The sequence below is a fragment of the Solea solea genome, chromosome 2 (assembly GCF_958295425.1).
Source record: "Solea solea chromosome 2, fSolSol10.1, whole genome shotgun sequence".
NCBI classification, from domain to species: domain Eukaryota; kingdom Metazoa; phylum Chordata; class Actinopteri; order Pleuronectiformes; family Soleidae; genus Solea; species Solea solea.
This window is the reverse complement of record NC_081135.1, coordinates 23,517,936-23,536,655: the sequence shown is the minus strand read 5'-3', so window position 1 is coordinate 23,536,655 and position 18,720 is coordinate 23,517,936. Positions and strand designations below refer to the sequence as shown.

Sequence of the window (18,720 nt, the reverse complement as noted above, 5' to 3'; positions counted from 1 at the left end):
TTGAATGTTTGGCTGAAATTGGGTGCTGTATAGTTATTGTGTATACTACACAGTGGTACTGCTTTGACTACTACTCCCATTGGGCCTGGTGCCACAAGGGGGCACAAGCGCTTAGACTGACAGCCATTCATAAATATAAACAATATGTGTATATTACTACATTTATGGTCTTTTATGGGTAACCGTTACTCCCATCAATGTGTAGTGGTCTAGACAGATAGATAGATAGATAGATAGATAGATAGATAGATAGACAGATAGATAGATAATAAAGATTAAAAGGTTTATTTTCATTCTGCTACATACAGAGCATGTAGATGAACGAAATGTGGTTCTGTGCAGACTCCAGGTGCAGAACACAATAACATAAATAATAAACATAACGATAACATAGATAACAACAAAATTCTGTAATTTAAAAACAGAGATATCAGCCAGGCAAACAACAAATAGTGCAGCCATCGTCCTCACAGAATAAAAGAACACAGACAGTAAGACAGACAGTGGTAAGGACAGCCTAGAATTATGAAGATTTATGATATATGAACCATAGAGATATGAATGAGGTTGCAGCAGCACATGAACAATGAATGGATAGATAGATAGAAAGATAGATAGATAGATAGATAGATAGATAGATAGATAGATAGATGGATACTGTAGATAGATAGATAGATAGATAGATAGATAGATGGATACTGTAGATAGATAGATAGATAGATAGATAGATAGATAGATAGATAGATAGATAGATAGATGGATACTGTAGATAGATAGATACATACATACATACATACATAGATGACATTAGATGATGAAATGATGACATTAGAACTACAATGTTGCATTAATACTACATGAAAGCTACATAAACATCAATGTAGCATACCATTATGTCCTTTTAGCCGAGACATTTTGGGGACCTTTAGTTGAATTAGTGTTTATTTTAACGTTGCTGCTTTTAATTGAGGTAAGAGCAGCTCACTGTTAGACAGGGCAAACTGCTGATAGATAGGAAATTACATTCAAAAGTCAGTCAAAATACTATTCAGCATTATTAACTCTCTATTTTATGGTTTACGTGGTTAATTTTACTTGCTGAAAATCGTTGCCCTCTTACAATTCTTTAGTCACTTAGTCTCCCACCGCAGCAGCAGGTGACTTGTTAGTTTTCACGGGACATTGGGGCCCCAGGGCCTCCAGCTCCACACTGGCTCCGGGCACCAGCAGGGAGCGCTGTGCACCAAACTAAACTCTGAAGACAACCAAGTTCAACTATAAACTTTTCGGTTTTATAATTGCTTTTCAGCTGGCTTGTGTGCAGCTAGATAATAAGAATTTATTTTACAAAATTATATTTGCATCCACACACACACACACATATGTGTATATATATGTATATGAACGCACACGGATGTCTTATTTTGGAAGTGTGTTATGTTTCTTGGCTGCTGCGTGGCTCCTCACCAACACGCATGCACCATCACGCAGCCCTGATCTCCAGCCTCATAGGCCGGAGAGGGGGACGATCCCGGCGCCGCAGCTCGGTGGGCAGGGCCTTCATTTCCGTGATGATCATTAGATTCAGACTAGAGGAAGCTATATTTCCCCTCAACTCTGCCGCCGCTGCTGACTAGGACACTGTCGGCCCAGGACCACTCGCCATTTTATTCTGTTATTAAAGGAATAACACACTTTTTTTTAACCATTCATAACAAGACGTTTCTTCACGACGAGACGCTACTCATCCACGATGAGCGAAGTGGGAGTGATACAGGTAAATACACAGTTTCTTCATCTTGGCGACATGATTCTGACAGCCAACTTTATTTCATGTGATCTGACTTATTAGACACCGATATAGTTCAGGAGGTGTAGTTTTGTATACAATGTCCGAAAAGAGATTTATTACAAAGTGACAGCCTGGTTATAGCTTTTAACAAATGCTGTACATGTACACATTACAATGTAGAAAAGACCTCGATCATAAGCTTTATATGTAGCTATAATAGCGTCGCCCTCTGTGCCACATTCACTTCTGTGACGTTTTTCCACCACAGGAAACGAACTACTGCTATTGTTAATAACACTCTGATATGTTTAATATTAATAAACTAGCTGTGGAGAGGTACATTATCAACCCACTATTAAAACAGAAAATAAACTTGTCTTACAATAGAAATCTGAGATGTCAGTGTGTTTTGGAATTCTCTCTGTAGTTACATTGCTTCATTCATCCTGACAAGGTCGTTAAAAAAAACAAGAAACAAAAAACTCGTGTTTTTTTTCCCTCCTCCAAGCATGTGACCCTATGTCTAACACACACACACACACACACACACACACACACAGTGAATCATTTGATTAAAGGCTGCCCTATTTTTTTCATCTGTTTTTTCATCTATCTGTCTATCTATCTATCTATCCACATGTTGTGGTCTTACATCCCTGTGTTTAGCTGACATAAATGGTAAAAGGTCACGAGTGGATGAATTGTGATGAAAGATACGATGAACCGGTGGAATCAGGCTAAAGTGAGGTCAGTCAGGGCCCTGCTCTTTAACAGAGAGACGTAAATGAACAACCCATACTTAACACAAACACACTTTGTATTGCTCCTCTATCGCCTGGCGAGCTGTTACATCTGGCTTCTTTTTCATAGCAAGCATGTTTTTTTGTCATTTGGAGTTAGGCAAATGATCTCTGTTATTGAGCTGAAAACATGCTCGTCTTGTGTGACTGCCTTTCACAGTCATATGGGAAATGGAGTGATTTTCTGGGCTTGTTTCCTTGTTTTGGTGCCAGTTCACAACTGGTGAGAAAGACGATACTGGTACATATAACCTGGTCTTAGACACACCCACACTTATGCAATCTGTGTGGCATTAACACAGAACAATAGCAAGGGTAAGTATTTTGGCAATCTGACATAAATACAATGTTGTGGCAGTGAAAGTGTGTGATGGAACTTCCCCTGGTGACCATTTTTAGACATGTGACATGTTATTTAATGGACTTGTATGACTTGTCTGATGAGCGTAGAAGGTGTGACCACACAGACAATAGAGTGGTTTTGCAGTTTTGAAAACACAGATGACATCAGACATGTGTTTAGATATCCACATAGACCTTTTGGGGTACTTCCTCATTCCTACAGAGGCCATAATGTCTGGCTGTGTGCTCACCTCTCTGGCGTTGAGTGTGATTTATAGTAGACAGCCTTGGTAACGCATAATCCTTCAGTGGTCACGCTGCTGATGCAACACAGAGGCAAAGAGGGTTAGTGGGTTCTTATTTTCCAGCGCCACGGTTGACGTAAAAAACACAAACTGTGTCAACAAGGTCTTAAAATATTTTATTTATTGTTGCTTCTGTGCTATTATTACTAGTAAAAGTTGAAACGCAGACATTATAGAGTTTGACATTGTCTTCATTGTGTATTGTTCTTGTTTGTACATTTTCTGCTTAGTTCTTCATTTTCTTCCCACTGGTCATGTCTTCTATGACCATATGACAAGGCCATACTCCCAAATATGAGGAACAAACAAGTCACATGCTCTCACATTTTCCTCTGGGTTTATGCAACATCCCAGGGCCTGGTGAAATGGTTTCCTTCTGTAAATAAGTAAAAGACCCAAGAAGAAGCAGAGGAGCACAGTTTATCTTAAAACATTGTTGTTTAAAAAGCCAGATAGCTTTCATCGTGTGAGGGGGAAAAAGACAGGAAATGACATTAAAATGTTCTCATTTGTTAGTTTGCTATGTCAAACATTTTGTAATGCAGACAGCCCTTAGATTATAGACTAAGCTAGTCTCGATCAGAAGTTGTTTACAGTGTTTTCAAAATAATCACTTGAAAGAGAATAGGGTCATTGCATCACTCTGTGCTTAGGCCTGAATAAGAAAACAAGGTTTGTAATTTTACCCAGCAACACAACAGACAAAATTAAACAATACATACTCTCAACATTGCGTAACAATACCTTTTTTAACAATTTGTAACAAATTGCGCATAACAGATTGCGGTAAAATATATAAATGTGTTTTTTTTTTTTTAAATTAGGGTCACTTTATTACAGCTGGGCAATGTGGTCAAAAACAACTATTATAGTAAAAATGTTATAGTAAAAGTCAATGTGGATAATTATGGAGATAAATGTCCGATAATAAAAAAGTTAAAGTCGAAGAAGGCATTTCAGTGTAGTTTTAAGCTCTATGTGCGAAAAACCAAAAACATTTTACAAATCTGAGGTGACACTTGAAGCTATATATATATATATATATAGTATTTGTTGTATCCCAAAGCATATTTACACAATGAATGAACATATTGATACTGAAAATTTGTTGTATTGTGTTTTTATCGTCCAGCCTAATTGCTTCCTCCTGCGGCCTTAATTTCAACATGTCTTCACTTGTGCAATTAAGTTTGTTCTTTCTTAGGGATTAGACTTTCAAGCAAAAAATAATATTTGAATATTCAAGAGAATTATTCATTGAATATTCAAATATCCAACATGCACACACACCGCACTAAGTTGACATGTGGCACTTCATTACAAACAAGACATTAGCGTACGCACAAACACAACAGGGTACCTGATTGTGAAGTTTCAAGTTAGCCATTACACACAGTGATACTTTCTGATCCATCAGCGTGTGCTTATGAGGGAGGGAAAAAATCTAAAATATGTGTCTACATCAGATTTTATTTTATCAGAGAGAAAATCTCCACCCCAAGAGAACTAACTCCAGTGCATGAGTGCAAGGGTGATGTAGGGTTCACAGCGCTTGAGCTTAGAGAAGCAGCTAATGAGATGCATCCTGGTAAATTTCCTCACTTCTGTGGGTTCCACAACATGTTGGACGAATAGGAGGAGATTCAAAATGCATTCAAGAAACCTTGCAAATGTCTTCACTTCTGCAAACACACATGCAGTCCACTAACCATATAATAGATGGGAATAGATGCACCACAAATTATGCTGTCATTGGAGTTGACATTTTTTTTTTTAAATTTTTTAAATCAAACAACATCTAATATTTATGCCCATCCCTATTCTTTACACAACTTGGAACGAGGGGCATATTCACACCTCGGTGGAATCAGATGGGTAAGGATCTCCACTTGCAAAAGGGTATCAAGTGAAGACACATGTCTCCTGCTGGTGTGAGGTGGCAAGATGGGAAACAGAGAACTATATCTATTATTCATGCTGCTTCTCCTCTTTGACATTAGTGCCAGTGCTGCTGTCAGTGAACAGATACTGAGGGACAGGGTGTGGCAGGTGCAGCAGCCACGCTTCACAGCAGGGACGCTCTTCCTTGCTCCAATGCAGCGCACACTCTCACTGCAAGGCAGCATGGCTACTGCTCACAACTCTCCGAACTGATCCAAGCTTCTCTTTTCAGGACATGGAACTGATTGACATATTATGGAAGCAGGACATTGATCTCGGAGCCAGGCGAGAGGTGTTTGACTACAACCACCGTCAGAAAGAGCATGAGCTGCAGAGGCAGCGGGAGCTGGAGGAAGAGAAGAGGCTGCATCTGCTTCGGGAGCAGGAGAAGGCCCTGCTTGCACAGCTACAGCTCGATGAGGAGACGGGAGAGTACATACCCCGCACGCCACCCAGTGCCCCTCTGCCTTTGGAGGTTTCACAGGTACACACATTCATCACTTCATTGCGCAAAGGTGGACCGCTTCCACCACATTTGAGAGGCTGCAGCTATGTTGTAGCTAGGAAACCATGTCATCCTGTATAATTAGAGAAACACTCAGGGATTTGTAGTTTTGCATCAGCGTACATATGCCCTAGAAACAGCTCCAGAGACCTGAGCTCTGTAAAATAGTCAGTTGGGGCTAAAGATAATAAAATGTACCTTAATCTCTGTTACAGAATGTCAACTTCACACAGGGGAGCGGTGGTCATGCCATGTCATTTGATGAATGTTTACAGCTACTGGCTGAGACATTTCCTGTAGAGGAAACTGAGGTAAGACAAAGTTATTGCCACACATTTAGAGCTTTTAACACTTTTGAGTTGCAACTCAACACTGTCATAACTCATGTCTTTGTCCCACAGAATATGTCAGCTTGCCTGGCCACAACTGCTATTTCCGTGCCCAGCAGCAACAACATAATGATGTCCCCTGAGCAGCAGCCTCTGCCGACACCTACGCTCTCTCCAGGTCCAATGCCACCACCACAGAGGGTGTCCCCAGATTTGGAGCAGGCCTGGATGGAGCTTTTGTCCCTCCCTGAGCTACAGGTAGAATACACAGAATATTTTGCTTCAATGATAGGGTGGTTTGTGTTGTTGAACAAATACCCAAAGAATGCACCGGCGGCAGGAGCCTAGGAGATTAGGAGGAGAGGACAAACCTTTTTTTGTTTGACCCACGAGAATGGGGTCTCAAATATGCAGAGCTCGTACCATGATTAGGTTTCATTAGAGCAGTAGTGAGGTGGGTGTTCATGGGAGGATGCAGTGCATCGGGTTTGTAGCATCCAGCTTCATCTAGCAAAACTGGAAGACATGCTATTTCATTTTTCATTTTAGCAGGATTAAACCTTTGTTTACTAGCAATGAAGTGGAGATGTAGTTGTTTCTCTGAAGCAGCCGTGTCCATTTCGTTTCAAGGCAGCTCATGTTTGCATTAGCAGGCTGGTGGAACCATTTGTTGCCTTTGGACTCACACTAGTTTGGAGAGAGAAAATGAACTATGTATCTCACCATCAAGTGGCCCTGCATTAGTTCATCTGCACAGCTGCTGATAAGACTCACTTTTTAGTTGTCAGAAGCTGCTTTGTGAAGATAAGGTAGTAACTTCTCAGCAACACATCAAGTGATTTCTAAGCCGTCTCATCAACTACCCTGTGCTCCACCAACATGTCAGGGAAATACCAGCTGGAACAAATGGTTTTATAACTAGGATCTCACTGACTGATGCTTTACTGTGTGAGGTAACATATTAGGCTTGTTTGAAATGGAGTAAAGCAAACTGATTTCAACGCAAGTCCAAGCTAACAATATTTGGTTCTGCATTACATTACTGGCACTTCTGAGGTGTGGTATGTGGATTTATCGGGTTTTGAAAGCCTATTTGACAAGATGTTTAACTGTGAAATCATGAAAAGCCAGCGAATGCATTCTATACATGTATACACAGCAACATATGCAGTGCATTAAACCTTGAGTCATTGTATCCCACACTGCACAGTTCAAAGTGGGTACTTGTAATGTATCATGTTTAATGTATTTAGTTGACTTAATGTTGATAATGTTTCTATGTCTTTTTTTTCCGTATAGCAATGCCTGAACATGCAAATGGAGGACACACTGGAGACCACCAATTATTCTCTTCCAAAAAGCCCTACAGAAGTACAGAATCCAAACTTCACTTTTTACCCCATGGCCAATCTCACAAACGGGGAAACAAACAGTTCAGTTGTTTGCCCTGCAGAGTTTATCAGTACATATGATGGCTCTGTTCCCAGTATGGCTCCAATAGACAATCTCAGCCAAATGGAGGATAAGGCTCCCCAGTTAAATACTAACTATGGTGCAGAGAGTTTCTGTGACATATTCTACCCGACTGTCAGCCTGGAAGAGGGCAGTGGTCAGCATGGCCATGAGGAAAATGAAAGCCCAACCATGTCTGATATCCCAGACAAGCCTTCCTTTACACCCATGGACCTTTACAGCCTCTCACCCGGAGACACATTTGACAGCGACAAACAAAACGTAACAGCTGAGATGCCAGACTCAGATTCAGGAATCTCCTCAAACACAAGTCCACATGCTAGTTCACCTGCAAAATCAACATATGGAGACAGGTCCTATGGTTATAGTGATTCCGACATGGAAGAGATGGACCACAACCCTGGAAGCGCCGAGTCTGACTACTCAGAGATGTTCTCATTAAATTTTCAACCGGATCTTCGTACAGCAGTTTCTGTATTCACACCAACGGGGCAGCCACACCAGCAAAATGAGAGCAAAACCCAACACGAGATGGACCTAGCAGAGGAAAGCGGCCACAACAGTGCTCCCTTCACCAAAGATAAGCAGAAGAGGCAATTGGATGTGCGTCTCCCCAGAGACGAGCAGAGGGCTAAGGCCCTCAAAATCCCTGTGAGTGTTGATATGATAATCAATCTGCCCGTTGATGATTTCAATGAGATGATGTCAAAGCACCAACTGAATGATGCCCAGCTGGCCCTGGTCCGAGACATACGCCGCCGTGGCAAGAACAAAGTCGCCGCACAAAACTGCCGCAAACGCAAGATGGAGAACATAATGGGTCTGGAGGGTGAGCTGGACTCACTGAAGGAGGAGAAGGAGCGTCTGCTGAGCGAGAAGAGCCAGAATAGCACTAATCTGAAAGAAATGAAGCAGCAACTCAACAGCTTGTACCTGGAGGTCTTCAGCATGTTGAGAGATGAGAAGGGGAATTCCTACTCTCCGTCCAACTATTCCCTCCAGCAGTCGACTGATGGCAGCATCTTCCTCGTCCCCCGTATTAAAAAGACATTCATCAAGAGCAAAGACAACCACTTATCATAACACGGTACTGCATTAACATAGTAAGACTATGCAATAACCTTGTAGTCACTCAGCTTTAAAGCATTTATAGCACAGCAGAACTATTGTAGTTTCCGTTTACTTCTCTTGAATGTAATTAGTTTTGATATTTTACTTTTGTACTCACAGATTCTTTAACCAATATTGTTTGTAAATATAAACATTACTTGCATAAGAGATTGATAAAATTGTTACGTGGTATGTGTGTATATATTGTATATATCATATTTCTGTATGCCAATGATTGTTTAAATTTCCGCTTGTATAACTTTCACTTTAAGTTTTTTTTTTTTTTTTTTTAAATTTCCATGCTTTTCAATAAACTATTCTATAGCGACATGGCCTCCAGTCTTCTGACCAGAGAACATTGTGTGGTGAACAGCTTGAAACAGATGGATGCCAGATGCACATATACAATACATAGTGTAGAATGATTACATAACTCACCACATGTTCATGTTCTGGCGTGAAAGGTTTAAGAATGCAAAAATGGAATTTTGGACGTTAACAAAGTATTATAGGTTTAAAATAGTTTCCCATTTTGCTCGCAATTTACGTACAGTAACCTTAATCTTTTAAGACTGTGAAACTGCCATTGCTAAAGAAATCACACCCACTACTGTCATTACACAACAAAGAGAACGGTTGTTGAGCTAAAGTGGAGTGAGCACAGTGCGAACCATGCATGACAACTTCACAATGGCCCACTGGCTTAGCACAGTCAAAGGTAAAAGCCTTTTGCAATCACTATGTGCCCCACATGCACTTTCGCACACAAAACGCCACCCTTTGATCACAGAGCTCGTGTTTTTCGGAGGGTGTGTCAAACTAATCTGGTGAGCAGGCTAACAACTCAATAAATGTCGGACATTGATAACAGCTGTACCTTTATACAATGAGGGCAAACATTTGTGGCACGCGATGTGGTTTTCAAGTGCTTTTTGGAAAACAAATACTCGCTTCAAGGAAAATGTCTTTATTAAAAACACATCACATTTTACATTTACACACAGCTTACATTTAAACCATCACAGTTTAATTGACACTAGTGGGAGTTCTAAAAGCACATATTTGTTTGATGTAATCGAGTCCTTCTACATTCCTCAGTAGAAATGTGACACTGCATCTGGTTGGATAACAGTACGATTTGTTTTCCCTTTAAGAGTTAACAGACCTGCCTTGATAGAAATCCCTTCAAATACATAATGGTTAAGAATGTAAGAGAAAGAAAAAGTGACGCAGATATTGTGTTTTATTTCCATCATGTTAATGTTTTAATGTCTGAGACATTCAATCTTAAAATAGATAAGTAAACTTTTAAATAAATAATCTAAAATTATTAGAAGATCTTTATGGCTCCTACCAAAAATGCTCAAATTATATTTGTAGATTAAGATCTGTAGGTCTAAATAAAGCCAGGCTGGAGTTTACAGTGTTAAAAGAAAGCATACCCTTTGACTTTTTACCTTAAACTCTCAGGAGTCAGACTGAAGGTGCCAGAATGAAAACATCCAAGATAACACTTCCTGGAGAGCGTGCCAATTACTAGTAATACATAAGATATGCCATATGCATATTTGCTACCTACAGGAAACATATCTTAATATCTAATTAGTCTTTTTTTTTTTTTTTTTTTAAAGAAAACAAACCCATACTGACTAGTAATACCTAACTTGATCAATATTTTAAGTTTAAATAAAGAGTATCCCTTTGTTTATTTCAGGTTATAAAATCAGAAACTATGCTGCCTCTGAACATGACAAGCCTTTGACAAGCTTAGCCTTTTAAAAGCCAAGCAATTATATCAAGAGACTGATGGACAGATGCATTTACAAAAATACCTTTCAGATAAAGCTTTCAAATTTCTCCTTGAGAAATATGTAATAGTGTTAATAAGTAATGATATTTCCCAAGAGCAATTAATCATGATAAACTTTATCAGAATTGGCTTCAAGTGAAATGATAAGAAAACACTTAATTTTTGCCTTCAAGGTACACCAAGCAGTATGGTAAAGGTAACAGGCCAATACTGGGCAAACAACATTGGATGTCATCCTGCTCAGTTGACCTAAAAAGACCCTACAACATATGCACTGTTAGATTACAACAGGAGAAGCCTTAGATAATATTTTGAAAAAGTCTTACCCATCCAGAACCTTCCTTGTTATCAGGTCTTTACAGATTTTCAGCAAGAAGAGAATGCCTCATTCCACATCTGTAAATCAAGCAAAGTGGTTACTTTTACCTGCTCCATCTTCTTTGGTCAGCTTTTGAGAAATACTCACTCCCTTTTCTTGTTAATGTCTGAAATCTAGCTTTTGCAGGTAAAACTGAAGTATCTCTGACTCAACAGGATCTCCAAAGTGTCCAGGAACTAGTCTTTCTTCGCTAGCACCAGCTGCTGGAGGGTTTAGCTAGCCTTGAAAGAGAGATAGATGCTCACTACCAGGCACGACACTGCAAGCTTCCTCCATGGGCGTTGTGCTCGATGCTGCCTTCTTTCTCTCTCAAAATGCTGACTGGTCCACTGTGCTGGGGCTGAAGACGTCCTGTCTGACAGTCATCTGCAATCTTCCACACTAGCGATGCTGAGGGCCAAACTGCAGGTGCTTGTAGCTGTTACACTCTGTCACACTCTGTCACACTTGCTCAAAACTGGCATATGTGGTGCATGGGCCCTGCCTGGCCTTGGACTACACAAAACTCCTCTGTCATTGACCCTCATGCGAGTAAAGGTATACACATACACACACTATATTCACCCTTGAAAGTCTTTGTGAACTCTACCCAAATAAAAGAAATTCTGTACAGACTGATTTGCTAAACTTCACAGTCACAAAGTTCAGGCAACATAAATATTAACAACGCATTTAGTCTTTTTCTGAACCAATGATGCACTCAACCTCATGTTACTTCACTATACAACTTTATTCAGTCTTTTTCTACTAATCAAAATAGTTGAAGAATTCAGTTTGCTGGGAACAAAAGGAGTGACGTAGTCCCTCATTTCTAATCCAGACTTCTTATATTAGTTAACACGGGTACTATGAATGATATACATAATTTGCTTCACATACAAAAATAAAAAAAGAACACTTGACACTTGCAATTGAGCAATCATTAATTTAAGAAAGGAATAGAGTGTTATCCAAGGGCCTAAACAACTATGTAATTTGACAGAAGCCATGTTGAAAGACAATATTTATTACCAGGAGGACACTAACCAGTGTAAAAAAAGGAAAGTTATTAAGAACTGCCTTCTGATAAAAAAAGATAACCATTTACCCCTCACATCATAAGAACAATACACATAACTCAGACGCACAAAAGGAACATTTCTGTGTGGGGAAACATCTATCACAATAAAGGAAGTGTATCATCTGCACTCATGTCTTGTGTATACAGTCCTTTTTGCTGCAGTAATTTCTGACTCCTGTGTTCCTCTAATGCTTTCAGAAGACTGTCTCAAAGTAACCTGCAGCTTTCCTGACAATTCCTTTGCTCACCTCCTCGACTCTCCTGCTAAGAACTGAAGCCTGTTGAATGGATACAGGATAGAACAAATAGTTATTCTGCACTTTCATTAGCTCACTCTGTACTGTGCTACGAAGGTGATGCGGAAATTAAGGCTACTTACCGAAACATGAAATAATTAATAACGCCTCGAGCCGTAGCCTCCTCCACCACCACCACCCGAGCCGTAGCCACCTGCCGTTTAAGAAGTGGTCATCACAAAATATTTGAAGTGACTGGATGTGTTATTTTGAGTAAAGACTGTGCCACAACTCACCACCATAGGGTCCACCTGAGTTTCTCCCACCAAAGTTGCTTCCCTTCATGGGGCCATAGTTGGACTGCTGTCCACCATAACTTCCAAAGTCATTGTAGTTTCCACCACCTCCGTAACCTGAAGATTCAAAGGTCATTTTTATTTAAATAAGTTTAAATTCTAGCTGTCTCATGTTGCACAATGGTAATCAATCCAGAACTCTAAAGTCAATTTCATTTTTACCTCCACCATTGCCTCCATAACCTCCATCACAGCTGCCACCAAATCCACCTCCTTGGTTGCCATAACCACTACCTCCACCACCACCACCTCCTCCATAGCCCCCTCGACCTCCTCCATAACCTGGACCTCCCCCATAATTTCCTCCTGGACCTACAATAGTGAAGTGACGCACAACATAAAATCTAATATTACAGTGCTAACTAGTGAGTGATTTAAACAAAACACTGTTAAACAATTTTTCAAAAAAAAAGAACAGGTTTTGAGTAAACAAAGACATATATAATATATTTAACACATCTTAAACAGCTTACCATTGTCAAAATCATCACCATAACCACCTCTTCCTCCACTATAACCACCTAAAAACAAAGAGAGTAAAATATTATATATTACTTTAATGCCTGACAGTAGTGATTGGTTGTTACTTGAAACCTCTTCACGGATGAGATCATGATCACACGTAGGCATGTTTGTTTGTAAATATGCATGTCTAATAAATGTAAGTCTGATAACTGTAAGCATCTGTTATCAAGTAAAATACAAATCTAAATTAACATTGTTTTGAACTTCTACTGCCTGAACACAAAATATTGTAATCCAAGTTTAAGAAATAAAAAACACAAAAGAAAATGTCTCAACAGTTGTGAGAACAGGCTTGTAGCCTGGCCAGGTGAAGCTGAGTGACTGGTTTGACTAGATGATCATGAGCAAGCAAATTTATTTGCTTTAGTTTGCATTTTATTGTGTTGATTCAAAGTGAATGGGAGACACCTGCTCCATTCTGATATTATTAACATCCCCCCTAAAGAGTTCTGATGACAAGCAGACAGCTCTAAATTTGACTGTTCATATATGGCATAAAATTTACATCCTGAATGCAAAGTTTGTGAGCACTTGTAATCAAATCCTTCAATTAATTCTGTTCACAAAGACCTAATTACCTTGTTAGATAAATGATAATAGCCACGTTTCCAAGACCGGAACTTCCCCTGGAACTAACCAGAAACTAAGTGTGTTTCAACCAGAGGGAGCGAGACCTGTATTAAGTTCTGAGTAATACTTTTGGAAAGTCCAGGAACCCAAAGGATGAAATTTGTTATGCTCCATCTTTTTATTATCTACAATCACCCACTCCAACTACTAAAGAATTAATTGTTTTATAGAAAAGATCCTGAAGTGGGACTTTTAACATACAACTAATGAAGACTGAAAGCTGTGGTGAACAATGGTGACATCATTGTTGAATAGTCTTCTGCATTACCACAGCTTGGTGTGGTTATGGGTCATTAACACAACATTATGCTTAATAGGCATTTTCACCAAGCAACACAGTGCAGTTATGCTCAAAATATGGCTCATGATGCTTTTGTGCATACAGTTCTTAGATCATGCAGCCACCTGTGTCCAAATCCACTGCCCACCTGAGTAATCGGATTGTGGATGCATCCTCAATCAGTCTTAGCTATGTTCACACCAGTACTTAAAGCTGTCCACTTGTGATCTCTCAGAATGGATGTTAATACAACGTCTGAACTGTTTAAAACTCTTTGAAAAGGACGCTCATTATCAAATGTACCTGCAATAAAGTAGGCCTTTAATTATCAAGAAGGACAATACTACTTACCCCGTCCAAAGTTGCCACCACTTCCAAAATTACCACCCCTGCCCATGAAGTTTCCAGAGCCTCCATTCCTGCCTAGTATTAAAAGAGTACCAATTTCGGAGATTTATAAATCCACAATAAATTGTCAGGTGTGTAGTATATATGTCCAAAAAAACATTTGATGTGAGCTCACCCCTGTTATTATTTATGGAACACATTTCCTGTTTTGAGAGCGCTTTTCTGACCTCACAATTGTGATTGTTGATTGAGTGGTACTTCTGGGCTGTAAGCAAAAACAGGAAATAAAGAAATGCATTTCCATATCATTGCTTGATCGTGAACTCTACATACCAACAATTTTGTCTACAGTGTCATGATCATCGAAAGTGACAAAGCAAAATCCTCTCTTCTTCCCAGTTGAGCGTTCCTCCATGATGTCAATGCAATCAATCTTTCCATATTTCTCAAAATACTCGCGGATGTGGTACTCCTCAGTGTCCTCCTTGATTCCACCAACAAAGATCTTCTTCACTGTCAGGTGGGCACCTGGTTTATTAGAGTCCTGAAAAGGAGTACATCAATGAACACACTACAAACATGAACATTGCCAGATAACCTGCCACCTGATTTGTGTCTTTTTTTTTTTTTTTTTACCTCTCTAGAGACAGCCCTCTTGGGTTCAACAACTCTTCCATCTACTTTGTGAGGCCTGGCTTTCATTGATTCATCAACTTCCTTCACAGAGGAATATGTTACAAATCCAAATCCTCTTGAACGTTTGCTACTGGAGTCTCTCATTACCTGTAAATAACATGTTACATTATGATAATGACAGGAGTTTAAGTGGTGTGGAAATGTATATTATCATATCTTATAACTTCAGATGATATTGATGCCACATACCACACAGTCGGTGAGGGATCCCCATTTTTCAAAATGTGCCCGTAAACTCTCCTCTGTAGTTTCAAAGCTCAGACCTCCAATAAACAGCTTTCTGAGCTGCTCAGGCTCCTTGCAGTCATGGTCCTTTAGCAAAAAACAAGAAAATAAATGTGTGTTCATTTCTGTGTTAGGATACAACAAATCAGAGGTCACTTCCAAGATGGACTGTGGTCTTGATCCAGACGACCTCCAATACCAACCTACAACAAGTAGCTTTTCTTGTTCACACAGACAAGGGGAGAACATGCAACATCCACACAGAAAGGTAGAGGAATCAATCCAAGCAACTACTTGCTGTGAGGCAACGGTGCTAACCACTAAACCACTGTGCTGACCTGGATCAGTGTGACTGACCAAGATGCACACAAGGAGAGAATTAGGGACAGAATGATAAATCAGAGAAAAGTAACTTCATATACCACGTTCTAACAGTCAAATGGATTATTTTAGTCTGGACAAACATTTAATTTACTACCTTTATTTTGTAAAATGAAGATGTTAAATTTCAAATATGCATCTAAAATGCATTATATGTTCATATTTCTGTTATGCATGCCCGCTAATTTGATTTGACATTTGAAATGAGTTTGTTGCATATATTCTATTAGTTTTTAACTATAGTTCAATGCGAACAGTCACAAATCACTTACACTGTTATGGAATTTCAGTCAGCTATTCACTTTCACTACACACAGATGCTGGTGTACATATTTAAATATATATTGTTCTTAATGTTAAAGCGACATTGTGATGCTCTGTACCTTTGCATGATAGTTTTATTACCTGGACATTTTTAAGTTTAAATAGAATACCCTTTTCATGTAATAACTGCCAATACTGGTAGACTAATGAATTACTAGGCCGCACCGTTAATCCTGTTGTGGCGTCAGGCCACATTTACGACGTAAAATAGAACACTATTATAACACAATGCACCAACTTTCATTTCCTTGGCCAAATGGTATACCCACACGTAAATAAACAATATTAAATAACAGAAAAGCACAAAGCTGTGACTAACACCCCGTAACAAGTTACGACGAAATGCGTTAGCCTGGGAGGCCTCGCTAGCTTAAACCTCGCTTTTTTCTGGAAAGCTGATGCTCCACCTCTGTTATGTTATCACATTGGAATAAACATTACATTGATTGTAACAAGTTAATGCCATATAACAATTAACAGAACATCGGAGACATAGCTCGACGGCGCTAACAACAGCTATTTAGCTAGCAACATTTTCATTAGCTTAGCAGCAACTGAAGCTGACGTGATCAGAGCTGACTCCGTTCCAGCTGCAGAAAAACAACGCATTACGATGTAATACAGTTCGCCATGTCGCAAATTTGCACGCAGAACACCGGTGTTGATGCATTACAACACACACAAGTTTAATTTGTGTCATTTGCGTGCACCTTACCTCCATTTCGCATTTCATTTTCCCCAGGCGCAGATATGAGTAGGTCACGTGGGGTGGAAGACAGGAGTCGTGGAGGCAGATGGAGAATAGTCCTACTATCGTATGTCTGTCTAAACATTACATTAAGAAGAGTATAATCTAGCTAGCGTAGGTGGTCCATCTACATATTTACATATTACAAAGCAGTGTTATTCCATACATAATTTCCCATCCACACAATTTGGGGTTTTGATATTCTACGTTGCCCGTCTTTGATGTCTAACTCAGTGCCATTTAAAAAAAGAAACAAAAAAACCAACGGCATTTTGCGCCATCTCCTGGCCAAAATATGCATTTGTATGGGAAAACAATTTAGGTGGAAATATCAGGTCAAGTGTGTAATTTTCCTTCCTTTTTCATGAGCAGCAGAAGAAACTATTTTTCAAAAGAGAGACATGGCAGTAATCCACCTTAATTTGAGTTAGCCCTGTGTGGTTTATTGTCAAGACCATAATCAAATATAAATAGGTACAAGGCACTAACGCGTGGATACATGATGACAGGTGCAGACATGATGAGCCTGAATAATATTGTGTCTATTACTCGTCAGAGTAATTTTATGAGATCATTTCCTACATGGCTTGATAATCCTACTTTGAGGTCAAAGGGCAAATATTTGCTGTCATAGTAAGTATGCCCTCACATTAACTTTCCATTCTTGAATGTTGTGCACATTTAGCGATGATACATCGGAGCTAACATCCTCAGAACCGCTCTGTCATCAGCCGCATTTGTGGAAATGTGGCGTACATCTGTGTTTTCAGTTGAAGTTAGATCTCTTTGACAAGTATACTTGATTAGATAAGTATGATCTATGAGCATTGCTACTGAGCCTTGTTGAAGCTGACCAGCATCTCCAAATATATGACTGCTTTATGGTTTAGACAATGTCTGTCATTAACTTTATTGTACAGTGTGTGAGGAAAACGCAGCCCCAATAAAAGGATAATGTTTTTCCTGACAATAATATTGATGTGTATTTATGATCAGACGATAGTTCACATTCAAGAGCCAAGTTGTTGTTTTTTTTGCACCTTTTATTCTACTGCAGTGACTGTATTTGGTTACAGATAATAAATAAATTTGTGGGCGAACAGCTCTGGTATACATCTGAGCAGAAGCTGCAGAATAAAGTAAATCATAACCACATGTCATGTCAACTTTTTCAGAGCATTTTCTTTTTACTTTGATGTAACTTCTATTGAGTAAAAGATGTGTTAGGTTTTCACTTAAGAGCATATACACTGGGTTATCCTTAGAAAAAAGGATACCGAAAGCAGTAATATTACCATTGCCATATTTTCTTTATTATTTTAATAATCTATTTTTGATGTCGTGTCAAGTGTGACCATGTAAAAACCATCTCCCGCTTTGAAAATTGGACCCTGTTGGACCGTTTGAGGATGGTGATGGCACTGCTGACAATTACGAGCTGTATTTTATCTGTACATTTGCAGCCAACACCTGCTCAGCGACTCCACTGTCACACTTGGCATCTGAAGCTCATGCGAGCCTCTGTTGTTGAAGTACAGCAGATGGTCAGAAATATTGTCCAAATGTCATTTGTTTTTCTTGTTTGTTTTGGATCAAATAATCAGTAGTTACAATCCCTTCAAGGGTTAGAATACACAATATAATAAAAGTAATAAAAACTACTTACCCCAAATCTTTTACCTTTCTTCTTCTCTTTACGCGTATGTTTTAGAAAGTGTCAGGTCTCTGATGACACTGATACCGTAGCATAGTTATATTACTTGTATCCGATAGGTTCACCATTTATTATCATGTATGAACAAACTTCTTTAACTTCTAATAATGTCGTCACAACTGGTTATTTTTCTGGCATAAGGTGAGGGAAAAAATATTTTTTTAATCCCTACAACAGATTTATTAATGTATGTATTGTAATTAATAAATCACTATTTAATTGTAAAGTACCTTTTTCAATTCAAATGAAAGTGAATTTATTGAATTAATATCACTGCGTCAAAGGTGTTAGCTTTAGATATTTCCATTTTCTATCTCTACTTTACTACATTAAAAAAGACAAAATGTTGAATTTTTGCTCCATTATTGATGTGACATAATTGCTGATTCTTGAACGTGAAACATAAAAATC

General features: G+C 39.1%; 2 protein-coding genes across 3 annotated transcripts; one reads left to right on the top strand and one right to left on the bottom strand.

The window, feature by feature from the left end:
- The first annotated feature begins 1,590 nt into the window (after positions 1-1,590).
- Positions 1,591-8,925, top strand: nfe2l2a (nfe2 like bZIP transcription factor 2a). Its single transcript, XM_058616668.1, has 5 exons — positions 1,591-1,777; positions 5,413-5,664; positions 5,901-5,996; positions 6,087-6,272; positions 7,314-8,925. The coding sequence occupies exons 1-5, from the start codon at positions 1,754-1,756 to the stop codon at positions 8,568-8,570; spliced, it is 1,815 nt and encodes a 604-aa protein (XP_058472651.1). The 5' UTR covers positions 1,591-1,753; the 3' UTR covers positions 8,571-8,925.
- A 2,572-nt stretch (positions 8,926-11,497) lies between these two features.
- On the bottom strand, positions 11,498-16,835 carry hnrnpa3 (heterogeneous nuclear ribonucleoprotein A3). Of its 2 annotated transcripts, XM_058616681.1 has the most exons (11): positions 16,563-16,835; positions 15,107-15,229; positions 14,858-15,004; positions 14,555-14,765; positions 14,397-14,486; positions 14,225-14,296; positions 12,912-12,959; positions 12,601-12,750; positions 12,379-12,495; positions 12,226-12,296; positions 11,498-12,124 (listed from the first exon to the last, which is right to left on the bottom strand). In XM_058616681.1, exons 1-10 carry the CDS (start codon positions 16,578-16,580, stop codon positions 12,241-12,243), a joined length of 1,032 nt encoding a protein of 343 aa, XP_058472664.1. In that variant the 5' UTR covers positions 16,581-16,835; the 3' UTR covers positions 11,498-12,124; positions 12,226-12,240. The 2 variants fall into 2 exon arrangements, with proteins under 2 accessions (XP_058472664.1, XP_058472674.1); XM_058616691.1 differs by lacking the exon at positions 12,601-12,750 and having other exon boundaries at positions 16,563-16,834.
- Positions 16,836-18,720: the final 1,885 nt, after the last annotated feature.

What these genes read in the sequence shown, in the direction of transcription:
- nfe2l2a (XM_058616668.1), top strand. Translation starts at nt 1,754, where the DNA reads ATGAGCGAAGTGGGAGTGATACAG. An exon ending in TGCCTTTGGAGGTTTCACAG is followed by an intron (nt 5,665 to 5,900) that starts GTACACACATTC and finishes TCTCTGTTACAG; the next exon opens with AATGTCAACTTCACACAGGG. An exon ending in TGTCCCTCCCTGAGCTACAG is followed by an intron (nt 6,273 to 7,313) that starts GTAGAATACACA and finishes TTTTCCGTATAG; the next exon opens with CAATGCCTGAACATGCAAAT.
- hnrnpa3 (XM_058616681.1), bottom strand. An exon ending in TTCCATAAATAATAACAGGG is followed by an intron (nt 14,297 to 14,396) that starts GTGAGCTCACAT and finishes TTTTAATACTAG; the next exon opens with GCAGGAATGGAGGCTCTGGA. An exon ending in CTCAGGTGGACCCTATGGTG is followed by an intron (nt 12,297 to 12,378) that starts GTGAGTTGTGGC and finishes CTTAAACGGCAG; the next exon opens with GTGGCTACGGCTCGGGTGGT.